The sequence below is a fragment of the Pinus tabuliformis genome, chromosome 7 (genome assembly GCF_031772625.1).
Source record: "Pinus tabuliformis cultivar Carrire ecotype Pingquan chromosome 7, CPIR1, whole genome shotgun sequence".
Classification (NCBI taxonomy): domain Eukaryota; kingdom Viridiplantae; phylum Streptophyta; class Pinopsida; order Pinales; family Pinaceae; genus Pinus; species Pinus tabuliformis.
The window spans coordinates 506,487,397-506,513,503 of record NC_142293.1 but is presented as its reverse complement, the minus strand read 5'-3'; the positions used below and the strand labels follow the sequence as shown (position 1 = coordinate 506,513,503).

Genomic DNA, 26,107 nt, shown 5'->3' with positions numbered 1-26,107 from the left:
AGGCTTTGTGGGACAAGTTAGGGACTTTGTACCAATCTAAGTCTTTGGTGAATAAACTCTTCCTGCGGAAAAAGCTGTATAACCTGAGGATGAAAGATGGAGACTCGGTGACAGAGCATTTGAATGCGTTTAATATTGTGGTAAGTCAATTAGCATCTGTTGATATTAAAATTTTAGATGAAGATAAGTGCATCAGTTTGTTGTGTTCTCGATCAGATTCGTGGGATAGTCTGGTTATTGCAATAGGTAGCAATGCAACTGCCTTGCATTTTGATGAAATAGTCTCATCCTTGCTGACGGAAGAGATGAGACGAAAAAATACAAAGAGCCAAAATGGTGATGCCTTGTCTGTATGAGGACGGTCCCAGAACAGAAATGAAAATAAGTCATTGAGTGGGAGATCTAAATCTAGAGGGAGATCTAAATCTCTAGGAAATCCTGTAAAGGTGGTGTGCTGGAAATGCGGAAAGGAAGGGCACTATAAAAGGGACTGTAAATCTAAAGCTCCTGATAAAGGAAAGGGATCTGATGATACTCCTTCTGTAGAGGCGAAAACCACTTCAGATGAAGGTGGGGATGTGTACTTGGCTTCTTCAAGTACACATATAGATCACGAGGCATGGTTGATTAACTCAAGTGCATCCTTTCACTTCACTCCCATAGAGAGTGGTTCTGCGAGTATGAGAAATACGATGGTGGTGATGTCTTCTTAGGGGATGATAGGAAGGCTAGAATCATTGGTTGCGGAAAGGTAAAGTTGAAGTTGCAAAGTGGAAGGGTTTGAACACTTCCAAGTGTTCTACATATTCCTGCATTGGTCAGAAATTTGATTTCTGTAAGCAAGTTGGATGACACAGGTGTAAAAACAGTGTTCGAGAAGGATACCTGCAAGATGGTTTGGGGAGTACTGATATTGATGCGGGGAGTTCGGATTGGAACTCTGTACAAGATGCAAGGTAGCATTGTTATTGATGGGTGCAATAGTTCTCTGGTTCCTGAAAGTGGAGTAGAAAATCTAGTGGTCTTTGGAGAGAAGACCATGTTGTGGCATCAAAGGCTTGGACATATTGGAGAGAAGGGCCTTCAAATACTTCATGGTAAAGGTATGGTAGAAGGTATGAGTAATAGCTCTCTGAATTTTGATTTTTGTGAAAATTGTGTATATGGGAAGCAGAATCGGGTGAGTTTCCCCTGTGGTAGTAAGATGGTGAAACAGATATTAGAGCTTGTGCACAGTGATGTGTTTGGACCTGTGAAGGTTCCATCACCGGGTAAGTCTGTGTACTATGTATAATTTATAGATGACTTCTCAAGGAATACATGGATATATTTCCTTAAGAAGAAATCTAAAGCCTTTGATAGGTTTAAAGAATTTAAGGCTCTCGTGGAAAATCAGACAGAGAAGAAGATAAAGGTGCTGAGGACAGATAATGGTGGAGAGTTTTGCAGTAAGGAATTTGAAGAATTCTGTAAGAAGTGTGGTATAGCACGACAGAAGACTACTCCATATACACTTCAGCAAAATGGAGTTGCAGAAAGAATGAATAAGACGTTGATGGAAAGGGTAAGAAGCATGCTCAGTGGTGCCAGGTTAGGACAAGAATTCTGGGTAGAAACAATGGATACTGCATGTTACCTGGTCAACATGTCACCTTCATCAGCGTTGAAGGATAAGACTCCACAAGAGGTATGGACTGGTATGAAACCCTCTCTTTCACATATAAATTTTGGTTTTGGACGCTATGTTAGGTTGGGTGGACCCACCTATGGTTTTGTGCGTGATTTTCGCACATGTTTTTTGGACGCGATGGTTTTCGGTCCATGGTATTGAACACGATGGTTTTTGGTCCATGGTATTGGATGCTTCGGCATGTATAAATATTTATTGTAACATTGAAAGGAACATAATGAAAAATAAAGCTGGTGGTCTCAGTTTTGGTATCTAGGGGAAAATCTCTGTGTATATGTGTTTTATGTGTTATGCTCTCACATTGTTTATTTTTCTATGTTTTAGAATTCGTATGCAGGTAATTTCTGTACAGGGTTAAAACCTACATTCGGTATCAGAGCAGTTTTGGCTTCAAGGGGACGCCTTTGTTGCTGAGGGGTTTTGCTCGAGCCTGTGGTAGACCCTGTTCAGTGGGAGATCTGCAAGATCGATTCTAGTGGTGAAAGAAGATGGCGAGCAGTGGAAAAATAGAGATCGAGAAATTTAATGGTCAAAGTTTTGAGTTGTGGAAACTCAAGATGTAGGATCTGTTGGTGGATAAAGATCAGTGGATCGCGGTAGATCCGGGTACTAAACCAACGGGAGTGACCGATGAAGAATGGAAGAAGTTGGATCAGAAGGCAAAGAGCACAATACGATTGTGTGTCTCAGATTCAGTATTGCTGAATGTATGAGGGGAAGCTATGGCAAAGGCTTTGTGAGACAAGTTAGGGACTTTGTACCAATCTAAGTCTTTGGTGAATAAACTATTCCTACGGAAAAAGCTGTATAACCTGAGGATGAAAGATGGAGACCTAGTGACAGAGCATCTGAATGCGTTTAATACTGTGGTAAGTCAGTTAGCATCTGTTGATATTAAAATTTTAGGTGAAGATAAGTGCATCAGTTTGTTGTGTTCTCTACTAGATTCGTGGGATAGTCTAGTTATTGCAATAGGTAGCAATGCAACTGCCTTGCATTTTGATGAAATAGTCTCATCCTTGCTGACAGAGGAGATGAGATGGAAAAATATAGCGAGCCAGAATGGTGATGCCTTGTCTATACGAGGATGGTCCCAGAACAGAAACAAAAATAAGTCATCGAGTGGGAGATCTAAATCTAGAGGGAGATCTAAATCTATAGGAAAACCTGTAAAGGTGGTGTGCTGGAAATGCGGAAAGGAAGGGCACTATAAAAGGGACTGTAAATCTAAAGCTCCTGATAAAGGAAAGGGATCTGATGATGCTCCTTTTGTAAAGGCGAAAACCACTTTAGATGAAGGTGGGGATGTGGACTTGGTTTCTTCAAGTACACATATAGATCACGAGGCATGGTTGATTGAATGAAGTGCATCCTTTCACTTCACTCCCATAGAGAGTGGTTCTGCGAGTATGAGAAATACCATGGTGGTGATGTCTTCTTAGGGGATGCTAGGAAGGCTAGAATCATTGGTTGCGGAAAAGTAAAGTTGAAGTTGCAAGGTGGAAGGGTTTGAACACTTCCAAGTGTTCTGCATATTCCTGCATTGGCCAGAAATATGATTTTTATAAGCAAGTTGGATGATACAGGTGTAAAAACAGTGTTCGAGAAGGATACCTACAAGATGGTTCGGGGAGCACTGGTATTGATGCGGGGAGTTCGGATTGGAACTCTGTACAAGCTGCAAGGTAGCACTGTTATTGATGGGTACAATAGTTCTCTGGTTCTTGAAAGTGGAGTAGAAAATCTAGTGGTCTCTGGAGAGAAGACCATGCTGTGGCATCAAAGGCTTGGACATATTAGAGAGAAGGGCCTTCAAATACTTCATGGTAAAGGTATGGTAGAAGGTATGAGTAATAGCTCTCTGGATTTTGATTTTTGTGAAAATTGTGTATATGGGAAGCAGAATCGGGTGAGTTTCCCCTGTGGTAGTAAGAGGGCAAAACGAATATTAGAGCTTGCGCACAGTGATGTGTTTGGACCTGTGAAGGTTCCATCACCGGGTAAGTCTATGTACTATGTATCATTTATAGATGACTTCTCGAGGAATACATGGATATATTTCCTTAAGAAGAAATTTGAAGTCTTTGACAAGTTTAAAGAATTTAAGGCTATCGTGGAAAATCAAACAGAGAAGAAGATAAAGGTGCTGAGGATAGATAATGGTGGAGAGTTTTGCAGTAAGGAATTTGAAGAATTATGTAAGAAGTGTGGTATAGCACGGTAGAAGACTACTCCATATACACCTCAACAAAATGGAGTTGCAGAAAGAATGAATAAGACATTGATGGAAAGGGCAAGAAGCATGCTCGGTGGTGCCAGGTCAAGATAGGAATTCTGGGTAGAAGCAGTGGATACTGCATGTTACCTGGTCAACATGTCACCTTCATCAGCGTTAGAGGATAAGACTCCACAAGAGGTATGGACTGGTATGAAACCCTCTCTTTCACATATAAGGGTATTTGAATGTGATGCATATGTACATGTTTCAAAGGAGAAAATAACCAAGTTGGATAATAAATCTGAAAAGTGCATCTTTATTGGGTATAAGGATGGTTTAAAGGGTTATAAACTTTGGAACCCAGTAACAAGGAAGGTTATGTACAACCAAGATGTGGTGTTAAGAGAGGTGAAAGATGTTATTAAACATGAAGTCCAGCCAAAGGAACCTAAGAAGATAGAGTTTGAGCTAAAGGAGGAAGAACCAAACTCCACAGCAAAGGAGGAATAAGAAGATGAAGAGCCACAAACTCCGGCTGTAAGAAGATCAGTTCAAGAAAGAAGGCATCCTAAAAGGTATATTCCATCTACTTTCTGTTCAAATTTTTCTTTATCTATTATTGACGATGATCCCAGAACTGTGAAGGAAATAGTAGATTCATAGGATGGAAAACTCTGAAAAGAGGCCATGGTTGATGAAATGGCATCTTTGCACAAAAATGAGGCTTGGGATCTGGTGGAGTTGCCAGCTGGAAGGAAACCCATTGGCAGCAAATGGGTGTTCAAAAATAAGACAAATGCAGAAGGAAAAGTGGAGAAATACAAAGCTTGGTTGGTAACAAAAGGTTATTCCCAGGTGCCGGGAATTGATTTTGGTGATATTTTTTCCCCTGTTGCTAAGGTGGCTTCTATTAGATTACTTTTATCTGTTGCTGTTGCTTTTGATTTTGAGGTAGAACATATGGATGTGAAGATAGCATTTTTTCACGGGGATCTGGAAGAGGAGATCTACATGAAGCAACCTGAAGGCTTTGCGGTGAAGGGTAAAAAAGAACTGGTATGCAAGTTAAAGAAGTCTCTGTATGGGTTAAAACAGTCACCAAGGATGTGGTATGAGAAATTTGATACATTTATACGGGGACTTAGCTTCACCAGAAGCAAGGAAGATCATTGTGTGTATTTTAAATTAATTGGTGACTGTGTTATTTATCTGGTCTTGTATGTAAATGATATGTTGCTGGTTGGAAATGACAAAGAAATTATCCAGGATTTGAAGACCCAATTGTCCTCCAAATTCGACATGAAATATCTTGATGCTGCAAACTATATTTTGGGCATGGAAATTAAAAGAGATCGGGCAAAGAGGAAGCTCTGGTTAAACCAGAGGAAGTATGTCGAGACAATACTACGGAGGTTTAATATACAAGATAGTAAATCGGTGAAGGTTCCTATTCATGTAGGTGTGAGGTTATCTGCTGAACAATGTTCTAAGACACAAGAAGAGGAAGAGGACATGTCCCATGTTCCATATGCAAGTGCAGTCGGTAGCCTGATGTATGCAATGGTCTGTACTAGACCAGACATTACACATGCAGTGGGAGTATTGAGCAGGTTTATGTCAAAACCAGGAAAGGAGCATTGGACAACAGTGAAGCGGGTTTTCAGGGATTTGTGTGGCACTAATGATTATGGTTTGTGCTACCAAGGAAGATCAGGATCGGACAGAATGTTGGATATTTGTGGCTTTGTTGATGCAGACTGGGCTGGAGATCTAGATCAGAGAAGATCTACAAGTGGGTATGTGTTTAACCTATTTGGATGTGCAGTCAGTTGGATGAGTAAGAAACAATCTGTAGTGGCATTATCAACTACAGAGACAGAATACATGGCAGCCACTCATGCAAGCAAGGAAGTAGTTTGGTTGCAGAGATTGTGTTCAAGTATGGGGTTAGTACAGGGAGCTATAAGTATAGACTTTTACAGCCAAAGTGCAATTTTCTTGGCAAAGAACCCCGCATATCATTCAAAGACAAAGCAGTTCAGTATCACTTTGTGAGGGATATGATAGAAGACAAAAAGGTGTTGCTGGTAAAGGTGGACACTTTGAAGAATATTGCAGATGCATTGACAAAATCTGTGAGCTCTAAGAAGTTCTCTTGGTGTAGAGAGACAATGGGCATTTCAGGGCTGGAAAAATGACTAAGCTCTCTTGTGGCCCCCTGTGGAAAGAAAACAACAAGTGGGAGAATGTTGGGTTGTGTTATATTCTTTCCACGTAGTTAACAGGGGGTTTGAGGGGTACCCGTAACCCCACTTTATGGGGTCCGGGGTAGCACCCCAAAAAATTTTGGTTTTGGACCCTATGTTAGGTTGGGTGGACCCACCTATGGTTTTGTGCATGATTTTCGCACATGTTTTTTGGACGCGATGGTTTTTAGTCCATGGTATTGGACGCGATGGTTTTCGGTCCATGGTATTGGATGCTTCGGCATGTATAAATATGTATTGTAACATTGAAAGGAACATAATGAAAAATCAAGTTGGTAGTCTCGGTTTTGGGATCCAGGGGAAAATCTCTGTGTATATGTGTTTTATGTGTTATGCTCTCGCATTTTTTATTTTTCTGTGTTTTAGAATTCGTATGCAAGTAATTTCTATACAGGGTTAAAACCTACATACTCTTAGACAAATTTCAATTAGGTTGCATGTTTCAAGTAGCCAAACTAACAAGCCAGATGATATTTAATCTATTTGAAAGGATGAGGGATGAGATGTAGGTCTCACATTTTGTCAGTATTGATCTAATTGACAAGCTAGATAATATTTAATCCATTTAATAGGATGAGGGATGACTTGTAAGTCTCACATGCTGTCAGTATTGATCTAATGACCACCTATCGCCAAATTCAAACCTACTAATCATTAGATAAAAGTTATGTCATCAAGATTCTTACCACAATATCAAGTCTAGCGATGTCATAGACCACCACAACAAACTATAATGTTTTTCTTGTTCCAGGGCCATGAGAGTGCGCAACATTATTAAACTACATACTACAACAAGAGGCGATCTCTCACATTATTGAGACAAATTACTAAGTTCATTACTTTCATCACACACCCTCTTAATCCAAGTAAAAGTCTTAACATATCACCTACTATTATACCACTGGCATTCATAACAAGCTAGATTGTTTTTCTTGTTCCTAGGGCTTGGAAAATGAAGGTGATGTAATGTGTCCACATTGTCTAGCTTTCAAATGGTTTGTCTTCTGATCAGTTCAACTAATTACAGGCTGGCTTGTTTAGAGAAATGCAATGCTCCCAGACAAGGTAAAACTTTCACCAAATATTCCTAACTAAAGAGGTTATAATAAGATACATAACCTTGTTACTCCATATCTCAACGAAAACAGGTGTCTCGAATTGCCAGCAGCTAACATCCTAATCTTATAGACTCAATCTGCTAACACGCATATAACATATGAGGAGGGCCCTCCTGTTACAGGGAAAAGTGTCTATATAGAACTGCTCTATCCCACTAAGGTGTGACAGCTGCCTTAGAAACAAACATAGAAAAGCTACTTTTGTTTTTCCTTTATGAATTATAGATAGAGAGGAACAGAAAGACCAACCTCTGTCTTGCGCTAATCTCCTGATTTGATCCCTCTCTTCTTTGATAGTCTTCAGCTACCTGCTCCCTTGCATGCCCAGCTTCACAAAGTGCCTGTCAGATCACAGAAGCATAGCACTATACAAAGACATGGATCTATAATCATAAACAACCTAGGATCAGATGTAAATTGACCATACAAATGTAACAAGCATCAATGACACAAAAGCATGGAGGAAAACTCAAATAGCTTTTATTGATAAACAAGAAAAGAGCCAAGAGGAGTTACAACCAGTTGTTCTGACCCAGCATCAACCTCCCAGCAAAGAAGCCCCTCTTCACCTCAAACAAAGCTTAGATCACCCAACAATCTGATGTTTGTCTCAAGAAACCAACAACAATTCCTTACAATATGCAAAATTCCAGCCTCTGGATCTCTGGGATGAGGGATCCATATATAGATATCTGTAAGGGGGATGAGTCAGCTTGTGATTTGATTAGTGTCTTCTCTCTAATAGTTCTTGCTTCCACTTGGAGACTGATGGCCTCTTACTCATCCTTGGTCGAATTCAGTGAGGCAAGTGTCACAGGAGAAGATTCTGGAAGCTTCCATTGCCTCTCCACCTCGCGGAATGACACTGCCATTTGTCATTTCTCGCCCATCGCACCCCACAGAAGGGACTTTTGAAATGCAACACACCCTCACAGTGTATTTAGGTGAGATGCAATGCACTTAGCCAGTGGAGCAGCTGCAATGATCCTGTTTTGACCAATTCTGAGTAGTTTCTCATGGAGAACTTCTGGGAGAAGCTGTAATCTGTTGACCTTGTTCCTTTAGGGGTTAGAACAACACTTTTAGGGACTTAGGAGCCCTTGGTTTATGGACATTTCATGCTTGGGGTTGTAGGGCCCAAAAATGTCTATAACAGTTGCCCCCTAAAGCATGAGGTCATTAATCTTTTGGTGTCGGGTGAAATGCTTTATTATGGGGATTCGAAGTTCTTTCAATGCTAGGAGGAGACCTGTAATAAGATACAATACCATACATTATCTTCATACTATTTTCATGATCTAGCTGAGGCGGGCATTCCCATGCTCAGCTTTATAAATTCATTTTCATGTACATAGGACAGACAACCGTCTGAGTGTAGACTGATAATTCTGATAGAGCCATCATCCTTTTGAGTGGATGATCATCTGTGCAGCAATGATGTACATTTAATGTCTTTATTTCCCTGAATATATATCGCAACCCGGATGGATTAAACTAGATCCGGGGTCTTCAATCTCGTCCGATCTTCACTCAAAGTACAAGTCGATCCATGTGAGAAATGTTTTGAAGTCGAACATGGAAAGACATCGCTTGATTACCAGTCAATGATGTAAACTGTTAACAAGCGCGAGAGGAATCACCGATAATGATAATGACCCTCAAGGTACTGCAGTACAATTCACGTGGTGTGAATAAAGGACTTGGCGTCGAACACCACGCAAAATCTTTTGGTCGAAGGCCATTGATGTAAACCTGTCGCCGGAAGTGAGAAACTTGCCATTGAGGCATGCAAGCTTCAAAGTACTGAATGGGGTTTTCCTAGATCAACTTCTTGGATAATGAGCTGATGTCGACAAGAAGTGATCTGTCACAGGAGGGCCTTAATGAATCCCACATCAATGACACGGAACGGAGCAAATGATTTTAATGGAGGTGAAAACGATCTGGTGATATAAGGTTCAGGGCGGCGGTCATGAAAGAATGTAGTATAATGTATGGTAGTGGGTGAGACACAGGTGAATTCACTGAATGACTTCTCTTGAACATATTGGCGACACTGATGTGATGGATTGGTAGCATTAACCCCAAATGTGGGTGGTATGGCGTGACCATGGTGATGTGACCGGTGAATGAAACAACCCTACCCGACTCGGACACGGAGTGGAAGTGTCATGTTCAAGAGCGACTTGCTACTAACAAAGTTTCTTTAAGTTTTCTTCCCAATTTTCCCCAGTCATTGCTGACCAGTACCTCTTTATTTTTTTCAAGCTTGAGGAGGATAACATATGCTTGTTCTATAATTTGCCCTTCGGGCAAACCCATCGCTATGTTTTAACGAGCCTAGCGACAGTGAAACTCGTTCTCGTCTATAGACAAGTTTGTCGCTATTAATCTTTTTAACGAGTTTAACGACAAAGATAACTCGGTCCTTTTCAATTTTAGAGAGTCTGAAAAGGAACGTAAAGGTAACTCCAAAATTCCTTTTTCGTCATCTAATCCCTTAAGTCCGAAAAAGTATAAAACAATACAGAAGGGATGAATTTTCGATACTTTTAACGAGCCGAACAAAACAAGCGCTCGATCTTTTTGTGTAATAATCCCTCAGGTCCAAAAAGATTAAAATCTAGAGGAGGGATAGCACTTCCTGTCCCTTTAACGAGCTGGAGAGGCCAATGGCTCGACAATCTTTTCATATTTTACGAGTCAGTTGAAAAGAGCTTAAAGGAGACTCGTCTTTTGAGGAACGAGTGATAAAATGGGTAGCAGCTGATTCCAGGTAAGGGTTGGAATTTTCCAATCATGGCAGTGTCACAAGGATGGCTGGTGAAATCACTCTTCGCAGCTGTTCCTCAAAATGGATAAATAATCAAATGGAGGTGAATGATCGGCCAATGAAAAAGTGGAGGTGACGGTGCAAACACGACCAAGGCTTTAACCGCTGAAGTACTACATTCACGATGGTTATTTACCAGGGAATAGTTCATTTTTTAACGAGCTTAAACGCGGGGGGAACATTTGCTCATGTCTTATGTATATTTTTTAACGAGCTTGAATTATGTGCTAAAACTGCTTGATTGAATGGCCCCTTTTTGATTTTACCATAAATAGCTTTGTTCTTTCAAAGATTGCACTGTATTTTCAAATGCTTCAACAAGCTAGTCAGAAATGAACAATATATGTTTGAAAACGAGTTAGAACACTAATATTTTACTTTGAACTACGTAAAAAGTAATGAAAAAGTGTTTTTACCTCTCATTTTACCATTTCATTTGAACTTTGGTTTGTTGGAGCTTTGTAGGTGCTTTCCCCCTTTGATTTTCATCAGCTGATTTCGGGAGATTCTGTGGATGATTCTCGGCGCCGTCTGGACCAGGTAGGAGCTAAACCTGAGCTCTTTCATTTCATGGTTTCCATTTTTGCATTCTAAGCTTGATTCCTAGTTTTTCTGAGCCTCTGGGGTTTGAAAAACTCGTTCTGCCTTCAGCGCACCCTCTGTGTATCGAAATGTGCGTTGAATGTTGGCCAGTCTGAAGGGAATCTGACATGCAACGCACCCAGAGCATTGTTGTAGGTGCGATGGGCACAGAGAAGGAATTCTGTGCACAATTTTTGATGGAAATTTTGCCTGTTTCTTACCAAAATCAGGATCTAACTCTTCTCTTATTTGTTTTTCAGAGATCTTTGGAGTAAGATGACCATTACATGGTGAGAACGTGAGCATGAAGAAGAGGACATGCTTGCCCTACATGATCCAGTTACAGTAAACACACTGCGGAACTGTGGTTTGCTGAAGTTTTTCCGCATTTCTAGCATGAGACAACAAATCAACTTACTGCAGTATTTGCTCGATGCTTAGGATCCTACCAACCAGGTTTTCCAGATCAGGGGCAAATCTATCCCCTTGAATGTAGTAGACATCTATTTCTTGACTGGCTTGTCGAGGCGGGGTGCCCCCATCTCTTTATCAGGTTCGGCACAAGGAGGCGACTCTGTGAGGGATTATGTTCGTCGGTACTGCAGAGAAGGATCTCAGCCGAGTAAAGAGGGCAAGATCATCATCCGTGATGTCACTGACAGGTCCCTCAGGACTATTCTGTTTACTTTTGGTAGGATGTCCGGTGGTGCGGCTCTTCATGTAGCCAACCGATCTTATACGCAGTATGCCTTGGAATGCCTCCAACCGAAGGTGTTCAACTGGTGCGACACAGTAATTCTTGTGATGAAAGAACAATTGACCAAGATAAAGAGCGGGAGGTTGAAGAAATTTGGGTATGGTTCTATTTTGACCGCCTTTGCCCTGGAGAAAATACCACTGATGCAGCCGCAATATATTGCACTCGATTTACCTTCACCTACTGAACCACGTATGCAGAGATGGGTTGACCATATGTATAGGCATGCTGGTCAGTCTCAGATTTCATTTTCTGATACCTTCTTCAGGTGGTTTGATCGTCAGGAGATGGTTTATTCCGAGTATCCATATGCTGGCATGGACTTCTGGGGTGATCCAGATCTAGTACTGCCGGATGGCGAACAGTGGGGTGCCATTGGTAAAATCTTTGACCATATTCCTGTTTATCATTTTTAATTTATAATGTCCTTGTGCTTTATTCTATCAAGACTTTAATCAAACTCATGTGTACATGCAGATGTTGGTCCTGTTCGTCCAGTAGCTCGCCTAAGAGTACCAGCTGCCACCCCAGTAGGAGAGGCTGTCGGAAGGGCTATCCTTCGTGACCTTGATGTGGCTGAGACTCTCGCAGCATTACAGGAGCAGGTTGAGGGCCTCACTCTTGGTATTCTAGATGTGAGGACTGACGAGCTACCTTTGAGACTACAGCGACATACTACTGGTGTTCCAAGACGATGGACTTGTCTCTTACGCATGATCGCACAGGCTGTGACTTGCTATCACGAGCATCATTAGACTAGGGTGCCCCCTAGCATTTTGAGTTTTTGGTCACTCGACCGATTTTGTCTTGGTTATAGAACATTATGTGTAAACCATAAACAGTTATATATATTTTTGATTTTCGGAGTTTTACTTTGGTTAAGTTACATGATCCAAATGCAAACATTGATGGTATGTTTCTTTTTATAAATGTTGCAAATGTCTATCTAACACATAATTTGCTAATGAGTCAGTTAATGTGTTTAAGTTTATGGAAATATGTTGATATTGAATAAAATCAAATTGTCTTTCCAAAATCTTAACCCTTAGGAACATGCGATAAATAGCTGGATTTCGGACAGAATAGATACCAGTGAGTTGTAGTATTACGAGTTGTGAGTCTAGCCTGACAATTAGTCGGCGTATACCATGTGTGATGGCATCAGAGAGAAGTTCTATCAACGCGCTATATTCAGCGATGTTATTTGTTGATCGACCAATGCATACCCCTCTGAAACTTACTAACTCGCCGCTTGGATCAAAAATGGCCCAGGCTGCGGAAGATAGGTTCCGCGAACTACGACTCGCTCTGTCGGCATATCCAACACATGACTCCAATAGGTTTGACATCTGCAATAAATGTAAAAATTGGATTTACTTGACCAAAATAAACACTTTAGCGAAAACAAAAACATAAAAAAAGCATACAGGTTACCATTACGCATAGTAACGCTTGAGGTACAACCCATTACGAGGTTGCGCCAGTGGAATTCCGTCATAATCCATTAACTCGTAGGCTCCTTTTGCTAACACTCGTTTAACAATATAGGGGCCCATCCATAAAGACTTAAATTTACCTGCTCCAAATTTATCGGATTCTTGGTTGTAAAGCAAGACCAAGTCACCTTCTGAGAAGACACGGGGTTTGACATTTTTGTCAAACTGCGCCTTGACTCATTTCTTATGGGCTTCGTTAACCAAAGCGGCATCACGATGGGTTTCATCCAATTGGATTAATTCCAAGAAACGAGCTTCTTCTTCTGAAGTTCCGGGGAGGAGATCAATTGCGAGTTTGAGAGACGAGATTTCGCACTGGATTGGTAAGACCGCTTCCAGGCCATGTACTCAACTTTGTGGGCTTACCAAACATCGGTAAGGAATGCAACCGGGTTTACAAACAAGTGGCATTTGAACTGCATTTGCCATAACAAATGCAAAGTAGATAACTGCTACTTCAATCCATCTACTGGATCTGTTTATGATTTAAACAACTGATTCACAAACCATCTGATTGCCCTTGTGATAGCTCTTAGATCCTCCTTAGATCTACCCCTGATTGTTGCATTACTGATTACTTTTTGCTCGGCCAAAACCCAAGAACTGAACTGCAAACTGTGACCCGGAACCCGAACAGAGTCTCGTTTCTGGCCCAGCGCAGGTATTGTTCAGAGATTCTAAATTTCAGCGCACTTCCCGAGTGGACAACCTGCATTGCATTTCAGATTCTCTGTGTTACAGGTGCGCTGATCAGACTAGCTCTGTGCAGTTGTGGCTTCTGTGGTTCATTCTTTCCAGTTCTATTCCTGAATTTTGCTGCCTGTGATCAGTATATGTCTGTTTGAAACCCCTTTTCCTTGTTGTTATTCCGCCTCCTTTGTACAAAAGAACTGTAAATGTTTTTGTGTGTTTGTTGAGTCGTTTACAGTTCTCCTTTGCAAGAGTAGCATAATCGTACTATCGTCCTTTGATTTGAAACTGTCGCAAGTGTTGATTTCAATCGTAGGAAAGAGTTTGATTGCTGTTGATGGTCGGTTATCCTGTTACTATTGCTTTTGGTCTGAATTTGTAATTTTCTAGTGTCAAAAACGAGTATTCATTTCAAAATCGTAAGGTGTTGTGATCGTCTCCATTTTTTGATTTCGAAAAGAAACTTGTTTATATTCGTCGCTTGAAAAGAAATTCAGATTTGTGCATCAACTTTCTTTTTAGCATTCATATACTAAGAAAGTCGAAAACAAATACATGCATGTGCATTTGCATATAGACAGTCTGATTGGCTTGATTTAGGAAAGTGCATTTAGAGTGTGCTCTTCGCTCTTTGTGAAAAAATTCTGTCTTTCTTTTCCCTAGTAGCTAGGATTTTCATTGCATAAAGGAGATAAAAAGTTTGTTTATCATCTTAGATTGCATTTTAGGAATTACATCTACATCTCGTGGTGAACCTGAAAGGAAAACTTCATAAACAAGATCAACTTAAAATAAATTCAATGAATCTAACAACGCTTTGGAACTTAACACACAACATTTAGAAGTCTAGGCTAGAGACGTATTCCGGTGTCGTAAAGCCTGGTAACTGTTGTTCTCACTGATGGTTTGGTGATTCCTCCACTTTGAGACGATAAGTGCCAGTACGGACTTGTGCTCCCACGTACCGTCGAGTATATTTTGGGAGACCCCAATAGGTTTAATCCTTTATCCATAGGAAGCCGTGTCTGCTGCCCTATCGATCGCAATGCACTGAACACAGCGTTTGGGAAGATTGACTGCCGTACCGTAAAAATTATTCTGCAGTTTTGCGATTGGTTTGGTAATCCCTCTACCTAGATTTCCAGAGCAGTCATTTTCATTCCTTTTCAGACTCCTTAATGGAAAAGGTCCATCTGAGCACTTGTCACTTTAGGCTCATTAAAAATCTAAAGAGACTAGAGTCATCTTTTGTTTTTTCTTGACTCTTAAAAATTGAAAAAGCAAGTTGTGTCAAAGCATCTAAAATTTATTTTAAACGGAATATTCATTACCCTTTCCTACGTTGATCTTGGGTTGAGAAAATGGAATCCACCAACCAAGGAATTCCCCTTGGAGGAAATCCTAGTCCCTTCTCCTCTTGGGGAGATGTTGGTGCACCCCATATGGCCACATTGTCGCTTCCAGGAATGACAATTGGTTTGCCTGTATGGCTCTTCTCAACCTTTGTCATTCAAAACACCGCAATTCCTGAACAATCGAATCAGCAATTAGACGAGTCTAGAGTTACCCAGTGTATTCGCCATTTTGTTACAGGGAAAAGTGTCTATATAGAACTGCTGTATCCCACTAAGGTGTGACAGCTACCTCAGAAACAAACAGAGAAAAGCTACTTTTGTTTTTCCTTGATGAATTATAGATAGAGAGGAATAGAAAGACCAACCTCTGTCTTGCGCTAATCTCCTTATTTGATCCCTCTCTTCTTTGATAGTCTTCAGCTACCTGCTCCCTTGCACGCCCAGCTTCACAAAGTGCCTGTAAGATCACAGAAGCATAGCACTATACAAAGACATGGATCTATAATCATAAACAACCTAGGATCAGATGTAAATTGACCATACAAATGTAACAAGCATCAATGACACAAAAGCATGGAGGAAAACTCAAATAGCTTTTATTGATAAACAAGAAAAGAGCCAAGAGGAGTTACAACCAGTTGTTCTGACCCAGCATCAACCTCCCAGCAAAGAATCCCCTCTTCACCTCAAACAAAGCTTAGATCACCCAACAATCTGATGTTTGTCTCAAGAAACCAACAACAATTCCCTACAATATGCAAAATTCCAGCCTCTGGATCTCTGGGATGAGGGATCCATATATAGATATCTGTAAGGGGGATGAGTCAGCTTGTGATTTGATTAGTGTCTTCTCTCTGATAGTTCTTGCTTCCACTTGGAGACTGATGGCCTCTTACTCATCCTTGGTCGAATTCAGTGAGGCAAGTGTCACAGGAGAAGATTCTGGAAGCTTCCATTGCCTCTCCACCTCGTGGAATGACACTGCCATTTGTCATTTCTCGCCCATCGCACCCCACAGAAGGGACTTTTGAAATGCAACGCACCCTCACAGTGTATTTAGGTGAGATGCAACGCACTTAGCCAGTGGAGCAGCTGCAATGATCCTGTTTTAACCAATTCTGAGCAGTTTCTCATGGATAACTTCTGGGAGAAGCTGTAATTTGTTGACCTTGTTCCTTTAGGGGTTAGAACAACACTTTTAGGGACTTAGGAGCCCTTGGTTTATGGACATTTCATGCTTGGGGTTGTAGGGCCCAAAATGTTTATAACAGTTGCCCCCTAAAGCATGAGGTCATTAATCTTTTGGTGTCGGGTGAAATGCTTTATTATGAGGATCCGAAGTTCTTTCAATGCTGGGAGGAGACCTGTAATAAGATACAATACCATACATTATCTTCATACTATTTTCATGATCTAGCTGAGGCGGGCATTCCCATGCTCAGCTTTATAAATTCATTTTCATGTACATAGGACAGACAATCGTCTGAGTGTAGACTGATGATTCTGATAGAGCCATCATCCTTTTGAGTGGATGATCATCTGTGTAGCAATGATGTACATTTAATGTCTTTATTTCCCTGAATATATATCGCAGCCCGGATGGATGAAACTAGATCCGGGGTCTTCAATCTCGTCCGATCTTCACTCAAAGTACAAGTCGATCCATGTGAGAAATGTTCTGAAGTCGAACATGGAAAGACATCGCTTGATTACCAGTCAATGATGTAAACTGTTAACAAGCGCGAGAGGAATCACCGATAATGATAATGACCCTCAAGGTACTGCAGTACAATTCACGCGGTGTGAATAAAGGACTTGGCGTCGAACACCACGCAAAATCTTTCGGTCGAAGGCCATTGATGTAAACCTGTCGTCGGAAGTGAGAAACTTGCCATTGAGGCATGCAAGCTTCAAAGTACTGAATGGGGTTTTCCTAGATCAAATTCTTGGATAATGAGCTGATGTCGACAAGAAGTGATCTTTCATAGGAGGACCTTAATGAATCCCACATCAATGACACGGAACGGAGCAAATGATTTTAATGGAGGTGAAAACGATTTGGTGATATAAGGTTCAGGGTGGCGGTCATGAAAGAATGTAGTATAATGTATGGTAGTGGGTGAGACACAAGTGAATTCACTGAATGACTTCTCTTGAACATATTGGCGACACTGATGTGATGGATTGGTAGCATTAACCCCAAATGTGGATGGTATGGCGTGACCATGGTGATGTGACCGGTGAATGAAACAACCCAACCCGACTCGGACACGGAGTGGAAGTGTCATGTTCAAGAGCGACTTGCTACCAACAACGTTTCTTTAAGTTTTCTTCCCAATTTTCCCCAGTCATTGCTGACCAGTACCTCTTTATTTTTTGCAAGCTTGAGGAGGATAACATATGCTTGTTCTATAATTTGCCCTTCGGGCAAACCCATCGCTATGTTTTAACGAGCCTAGCGACAGTGAAACTCGTTCTCGTCTATAGACAAGTTTGTCGCTATTAATCTTTTTAACGAGTTTAACGACAAAGATAACTCGGTCCTTTTCAATTTTAGAGAGTATGAAAAGGAACGTAAAGGTAACTCCAAAATTCCTTTTTCGTCATCTAATCCGTTAAGTCCAAAAAAGTATAAAACAATACAGAAGGGATGAATTTTCGATACTTTTAACGAGCTGAACAAAACAAGCGCTCGATCTTTTTGTGTAATAATCCCTCAGGTCCAAAAAGATTAAAATCTAGAGGAGGGATAGCACTTCCTGTCCCTTTAACGAGCTGGAGAGGCCAATGGCTCGGCAATCTTTTCATATTTTACGAGTCAGTTGAAAAGAGCTTAAAGGAGACTCGTCTTTTGAGGAACGAGTGATAAAATGGGTAGCAGCTGATTCCAGGTAAGGGTTGGAATTTTCCAATCATGGCAGTGTCACAAGGATGGCTAGTGAAATCACTCTTCGCAGTTGTTCCTCAAAATGGATAAATAATCAAATGGAGGTGAATGATCGGCCAATGAAAAAGTGGAGGTGACGGTGCAAACACGACCAAGGCTTTAACCGCTGAAGTACTACATTCACAATGGTTATTTACCGGGGAATAGTTCATTTTTTAACGAGCTTAAACGTGGGGGGAAACATTTGCTCATGTCTTATGTTTATTTTTTAACGAGCTTGAACTATGTGCTAAAACTGCTCGATTGAATGGCCCCTTTTTGATTTTACCATAAATAGCTTTGTTCTTTCAAAGATTGCACTGTATTTTCAAATGCTTCAACAAGCTAGTCAGAAATGAACAATATATGTTTGAAAACGAGTTAGAACACTAATATTTTACTTTGAACTACGTAAAAAGTAATGAAAAAGTGTTTTTACCTCTCATTTTACCATTTCATTTGAACTTTGGTTTGTTGGAGCTTTGGAGGTGCTTTCCCCCTTTGATTTTCATTAGCTGATTTTGGGAGATTCTGTGGACGATTCTCGGCGCCGTCTGGACCAGGTAGGAGCTAAACCTGAGCTCTTTCATTTCTTGGTTTCCATTTTTGCATTCTGAGCTTGATTCCTAGTTTTCCTGAGCCTCTGGGGTTTGAAAAACTCGTTTTGCCTTCAGCGCACCCTCTGTGTATCGAAAGGTGCATTGAATGTTGGCCAGTCTGAAGGGCATCTGACATGCAATGCACCCAGAGCACTGTTGTAGGTGCGATGGGCGCAGAGAAGGAATTCTGTGCACAATTTTTGATGGAAATTTTGCCTGTTTCTTACCAAAATCAGGATCTAACTCTTCTCTTGTTTGTTTTTCAGAGATCTTTGGAGTAAGATGACCATTACATGGTGAGAACGTGAGCATGAAGAAGAGGACATGCTTGCCCTACATGATCCAGTTACAGTAAACGCACTGCGGAACTGTGGCTTGCTGAAGTTTTTCCGCATTTCTAGCATGAGACAACAGATCAACTTACTGCAGTATTTGCTCGATGCTTGGGATCCTACCAACCAGGTTTTCCAGATCAGGGGCAAATCTATCCCCTTGACTGTAGTAGACATCTATTTCTTGACTGGCTTGTCGAGGCGGGGTGCCCCCATCTCTTTATTAGGTTCGGCCCGAGGAGGTGACTCTGTGAGAGATTATGTTCGCCGGTACTGTAGAGAAGGATCTCAGCTGAGTAAAGACGACAAGATCATCATCCGTGATGTCACTGACAGGTCCCTCAGGACTATTCTGTTTACTTTTGGTAGGATGTCCGGTGGTGCGACTCTTCATGTAGCCAACCGATCTTATACGCAGTATGCCTTGGAATGCCTCCAACCGAAGGTGTTCAACTGGTGCGACGCAGTACTTCTTGTGATGAAAGAACAATTGACCAAGATAAAGAGCGGGAGGTTGAAGAACTTTGGGTATGGTTCTATTTTGACCCCCTTTGCCTTGGAGAAAATACCACTGATGCAGCTGCAGTATATTGCACTCAATTTACCTTCACCTATTGAACCATGTATGCAGAGATGGGTTGACCATATGTCTAGGCATGCTGGTCAGTCTCAGATTTCATTTTCTGATACCTTCTTCAAGTGGTTTGATCGTCAGGAGATGGTTTATTCCGAGTATCCATATGCTGTCATGGACTTCCGGGGTGATCCAGATCTAGTACTGCCGGATGGCGAACAGTGGGGCGCCATTGGTAAAATCTTTGACCATATTCCTGTTTATCGTTTTTCATTTATAATGTCCTTGTGCTTTATTCTATCAAGACTTTAATCAAACTCATGTGTACATGCATATGTTGGTCCTGTTCGTCCAGTAGCTCGCCTGAGAGTACCAGCTGCTGCCCCAGCAGGAGAGGCTGTCGGAAGGGCTATCCTTCATGACCTTGATGTGGTCGAGACTCTCGCAGCATTACAGGAGCAGGTTGAGGGCCTCACTCTTGGTATTCCAGATGTGAGGACTGACGAGCTACCTTTGAGGCTACAGCGACATACTACTGGTGTGCCAAGACGATGGACTCGTCTCTTACGCATGATCGCACAGGCTGTGACTTGCTATCACGAGCATCATTAGACTAGGGTGCCCCCTAGCATTTTGAGTTTTTGGTCACTCGACCGATTTTGTCTTGGTTACAGAACATTATGTGTAAACCATAAACAGTTATATATATTTTTGATTTTCGGAGTTTTACTTTGGTTAAGTTACATGATCCAAATGCAAACATTGATGGTATGTTTCTTTTTATAAATGTTGCAAATGTCTATCTAACACATAATTTGCTAATGAGTCAGTTAATGTGTTTAAGTTTCTGGAAATATGTTAATATTGAATAAAATCAAATTGTCTTTCCAAAATCTTAACCCTTAGGAACATGCGATAAATAGCTGGATTTCGGACAGAATAGATACCAGTGAGTTGTAGTATTACGAGTTGTGAGTCTAGCCTGACAATTAGTCAGCGTATACCATGTGTGATGGCATCAGAGAGAAGTTCTATCAATGTGCTATATTCAGCGATGTTATTTGTTGATCGACCAATGCATACCCCTCTGAAACTTACTAACTCGCCGCTTGGATCAAAAATGGCCCAGGCTGCGGAAGATAGGTTCCGCGAACTACGACTCGCTTTGTCGGCATATCCAACACATGACTCCAATAGGTTTGACATCTGCAATAAATGTAAAAAGTGGATTTACTTGACCAAAATAAACACTTTAGCGAAAACAAAAACATAACAAAAGCATACAGGTTACCATTACGCATAGTAACGCTTGAGGTACAACCCATTACGAGGTTGCACCAGTGGAATTCCGTCATAATCCATTAACTCGTAGGCTCCTTTTGCTAACACTCGTTTAACAATATAGGGGCCCATCCATAAAGACTTAAATTTACCTGCTCCCAATTTATCGGATTCTTGGTTGTAAAGCAAGACCAAGTCACCTTCTGAGAAGACACGGGGTTTGACATTTTTGTCGAACTGCGCCTTGACTCGTTTCTTATGGGCTTCGTTAGCCAAAGCGGCATCACGACGGGTTTCATCCAATTGGATTAATTCCATGAAACGAGCTTCTTCTTCTGAAGTTCCGGGGAGGAGATCAATTGTGAGTTTGAGAGACGAGATTTCGCACTGGATTGGTAAGACTGCTTCCAGGCCATGTACTCAGCTTTGTGGGCTTACCGAACATCGATAAGGAATGCAACCGGGTTTACAAACAAGTGGCATTCGAATTGCATTTGCCATAACAAATGCAAAGTAGATAACTGCTACTTCAATCCATCTACTGGATCTGTTTATGATTTAAACAACTGATTCACAAACTATCTGATTTCCCTTGTGATAGCTCTTAGATCCTCCTTAGATCTACCCCTGATTGTTGCATTACCTATTGCTTTTTGCTTGGCCAAAACCCAAGAACTGAACTGCAAACTGTGACCCGGAACCCGAACAGAGTCTCGTTTCTGGCCCAGCGCAGGTACTGTTCAGAGATTCTGAATTTCAGTGCACTTCCCGAGTGGACAACCTGCATTGCATTTCAGATTCTCTGTGTTACAGGTGCGCTAATCAGACTAGCTCTGTGCAGTTGTGGCTTCTGTGGTTCATTCTTTCCAGTTCTATTCCTGAATTTTGCTGCCTGTGATCAGTATATGTCTGTTTGAAACCCCTTTTCCTTGTTGTTATTCCGCCTCCTTTGTACAAAAGAACTGTAAATGTTTTTGTGTGTTTGTTGAGTCGTTTACAGTTCTCCTTTGCAAGAGTAGCATAATCGTACTATCGTCCTTTGATTTGAAACTGTCGCAAGTGTTGATTTCAATCGTAGGAAAGAGTTTGATTGCTGTTGATGGTCGATTATCCTGTTACTATTGCTTTTGGTCTGAATTTGTAATTTTCTAGTGTCAAAAATGAGTATTCATTTCAAAATCGTAAGGTGTTGTGATCGTCTCCATTTTTTGATTTCGAAAAGAAACTTGTTTATATTCGTTGCTTGAAAAGAAATTCAGATTTGTGCATCAACTTTCTTTTTAGCATTCATATACTAAGAAAGTCGAAAACAAATACATGCATGTGCATTTGCATATAGACAGTCTGATTGGCTTGATTTAGGAAAGTGCATTTAGAGTGTGCTCTTTGCTCTTTGTGAAAAAATTCTGTCTTTCTTTTCCCTAGTAGCTAGGATTTTCATTGCATAAAGGAGATAAAAAGTTTGTTTATCATCTTAGATTGCATTTTAGGAATTACATCTACATCTCGTGGTGAACCTGAAAGGAAAACTTCATAAACAAGATAAACTTAAAATAAATTCAATGAATCTAACAACGCTTTGGAACTTAACACACAACATTTAGAAGTCTAGGCTAGAGACATATTCCGGTGTCGTAAAGCCTGGTAACTGTTGTTCTCACTAATGGTTTGGTGATTCCTCCACTTTGAGACGATAAGTGCCAGTATGGACTTGTGCTCCCACGTACCGTCGAGTATATTTTGGGAGACCCCAATAGGCTTAATCCTTTATCCATAGGAAGCCGTGTCTGCTGCCCTATCGATCGCAATGCACTGAACACAGCGTTCGGGAAGATTGACTGCCGTACCGTAAAAAGTATTCTGCAGTTTTGCGATTGGTTTGGTAATCCCTCTACCTAGATTTCCAGAGTAGTCATTTTCATTCCTTTTTAGACTCCTTAATGGAAAAGGTCCATCTGAGCACTTGTCACTTTAGGCTCATTAAAAATCTAAGGAGACTAGAGTCATCTTTTGTTTTTTCTTGACTCTTAAAAATTGAAAAAGCAAGTTGTGTCAAAGCATCTAAAATTTATTTTAAACGGAATATTCATTACCCTTTCCTATGTTGATCTTGGGTTGAGAAAATGGAATCCACCAACCAAGGAATTCCCCTTGGAGGAAATCCTAGTCCCTTCTCCTCTTGGGGAGATGTTGGTGCACCCCATATGGCCACATTGTCGCTTCCAGGACTGACAATTGGTTTGCCTGTATGGCTCTTCTCAACCTCTGTCATTCAAAACACCGCAATTCCTAAACAATCGAATCAGCAACTAGACGAGTCTAGAGTTACCCAGTGGAGTCGCCATTTTGTTACAGGGAAAAGTGTCTATATAGAACTGCTCTATCCCACTAAGGTGTGACAGCTGCCTTAGAAACAAACAGAGAAAAGCTACTTTTGTTTTTCCTTTATGAATTATAGATAGAGAGGAACAGAAAGACCAACCTCTGTCTTGCGCTAATCTCCTTATTTGATCCCTCTCTTCTTTGATAGTCTTCAGCTACCTGCTCCCTTGCACGTCCAGCTTCACAAAGTACCTGTAAGATCACAGAAGCATAGCACTATACAAAGACATGGATCTATAATCATAAACAACCTAGGATCAGATGTAAATTGACCATACAAATGTAACAAGCATCAATGACACAAAAGCATGGAGGAAAACTCAGATAGCTTTTATTGATAAACAAGAAAAGAGCCAAGAGGAGTTACAACCAGTTGTTCTGACCCAACATCAACCTCCCAGCAAAGAAGCCCCTCTTCACCTCAAACAAAGCTTAGATCACCCAACAATCTGATGTTTGTCTCAAGAAACCAACAACAATTCCTTACAATATGCAAAATTACAGCCTCTGGATCTCTGGGATGAGGGATCCATATATAGATATCTGTAAGGGGGATGAGTCAGCTTGTGATTTGATTAGTGTCTTCTCTCTGATAGTTCTTGTTTCCACTTGGAGACTGATGGTCTCTTACTCATCCTTGGTTGAATTCAGTGAGGCAAGTGTCACAGGAGAAGATTCTGGAAGCTTCCATTGCCTCTCCACCTCACGGAATGACACTGCCATTTGTCATTTCTCGCCCACCGCACCCCACAGAAGGGACTTTTGAAATGAAATGCACCCTCACAGTGTATTTAGGTGAGATGCAACACACTTAGCCAGTGGAGCAGCTGCAATGATCTTGTTTTGACCAATTCTGAGCAGTTTCTCATGGAGAACTTCTGGGAGAAGCTGTAATCTGTTGACCTTGTTCCTTTGGGGGTTAGAACAACACTTTTAGGGACTTAGGAGCCCTTGGTTTATGGACATTTCATGCTTGGGGTTGTAGGGCCCAAAAATGTCTATAACACCTCCCCACTCTTTATGGGGACGTAGAGGCAAATAAATAAGCCTTTGTTGAATCGTTATGGATAGGGTGATTTGAAAAGTAACCCCAGGGCCCACAGAAATACCATGAATGATTCAATGATAGGTGTATGTCAATTGGGATTATCTCAGGTGGATGGGTAGAACTATTATTATTATCCCCTGATGAATATTGTTGTATTATTGTTGTATTGGTGCCTTGATGAATATTGTTGTAATGGCTTTGAGCCTAAGAAAATAACTCGTTTTGACGAATATTGTTGTAATGCCTTTGATCCTAAGAAAAAAACCATTAAATGACTATAACTGTGGGTTAGCCTGGTACCAACAACATTACTCTTAACTTGCCTTCAGGGTAAGGGAGCCCAAGCCCATTTTCAAAAGAAAAAAATTGGAAAAAAAACACAAAAATAAAAAATCATAGGTGGACAGGAATTGATGATCAGAAATTGACGGTCATGTGTAGACCTCCCAAATCACAGACCTCCCAAATCGCAGTAAATATGTGGGTGCCTGGGAAGCAAAGGGTTCCATTTGGGACCTAGGATTCACTAGCTCAAGATCAAATACTCTCATCCCTTGCAACACCCAGATTATTAGGCAACTCACATTTATAGCACTGCATCCAACACTCTTTTGGATAAAACCACACTTATGATTGCAATCAAATAATGCATTGGTTGCACTATTGAACCACCCTTGTGGGTTCCTAATTCACTACAACCCACAATGACATAGTCAACCCCAAAGCTAACAAAAATCCCTACTTGTAGGAATAGAACCTTTAAAAACACGTTTGAACCTACGGTACAACATAACACAGAATACCTACTTGAAATCACAGATTTAAGTAAATAGTAGATCTCAACTCGAAGTTTACAGATTAATTGCAGTAATCCATTTCAAAATTACAAATTTGTCTTCTTTGTAATTAACAGGTTTGATTTAACAATGGATCTATGCTTGATTCACGATTTATTTATAAGAAAAATAGCCCACAAAAAATCAAGAGAAAAAAAATGCAAAAACTTACCCTTAGCCTGTCTGACAAAATGGAAGGGGTGATGAGCTTGTATTTGGGCACTTCAGAGAGAAGTTTATCATAAGTTGCCTGATCAAACAACACCATATTGTTCACCTTCTCCTTTTGCTTTCCTTTGCTCCATTTCTACACCGTGACAAAAGATATAAAGGGTTAATTCTTAATGAATAAAAACCTTAAAGCTATTCACTAATAACGGGGGAACTTCCATTATGATTTATGCTACCTTCTTCTTCTATTTGCCACTGCCAGACTTGGTAGGCTTGGAGGGTGGTGGGGGAGCCTTGTCCTTCTTCAGTGCCTGTAAAAATTCACAAAAAGCCCCATTATTCAATAAAAAAAGTTGATACCCTTAATACCCATTATAAGTTTTATGGTATAGGTTGCCATGAACGCTGAGAACATGAGAAGAAAAAACCTAAAATATAGCAGCACCCGACCAAATGGGCATTAAACTGATTGTATTTGCAGAATAATGGCAGAAAGATAGCCACCAACCTTTTTCAATTACAAGGGAATGAAATGGCCGCTATTTTGTCTCCTCCGATGAGAAACGCAGGGATGGTCACAAGGCTGTAACAATGTTCTAATGAAGACAATGTGAATATTACAGATTGAAAACCCTAATCCAGCTCGAACCTTAGGTTGGATAATAACTGGTGTGAAAACTTAAAAGCTTTGAAGTTTCGGTGCTAGGGTTTCTCGGGATTGAACCATTATACCTCCTCTATAATGTGGTCACATGAGCTGGCCTGATAAAGAGCTAACGATAAAGGAAAATACAACGAGTCGGCTTCTAGGTGATGTTGAAGAGGAGAATTGAGCTGGCCCGATAAAGGAAAATACAAGGAGTTGGCTTATAGGTGATTTTGAAGAGGAGATTTAATACGGGACAAAAACTTTGGCAATGTGTGAATGTAGTGTAGGGTGATGTTGTATATG

The 26,107-nt window shown here is 40.8% G+C and overlaps 1 protein-coding gene across 1 annotated transcript in view; it reads right to left on the bottom strand.

Moving 5' to 3' along the window:
- Positions 1–25,289, bottom strand: part of LOC149248267 (small ribosomal subunit protein eS25-like) — a 28,133-nt gene extending 2,844 nt beyond the window's left edge. Inside the window, exon 1 of the mRNA XM_089456022.1 lies at positions 25,157–25,289. Within this exon, the coding sequence (XP_089312148.1) occupies positions 25,157–25,252 (96 nt within the window). The 5' untranslated portion in view covers positions 25,253–25,289. The remainder of the gene's footprint in view (positions 1–25,156) is intronic.
- Between the last annotated feature and the right edge of the window lie 818 nt (positions 25,290–26,107).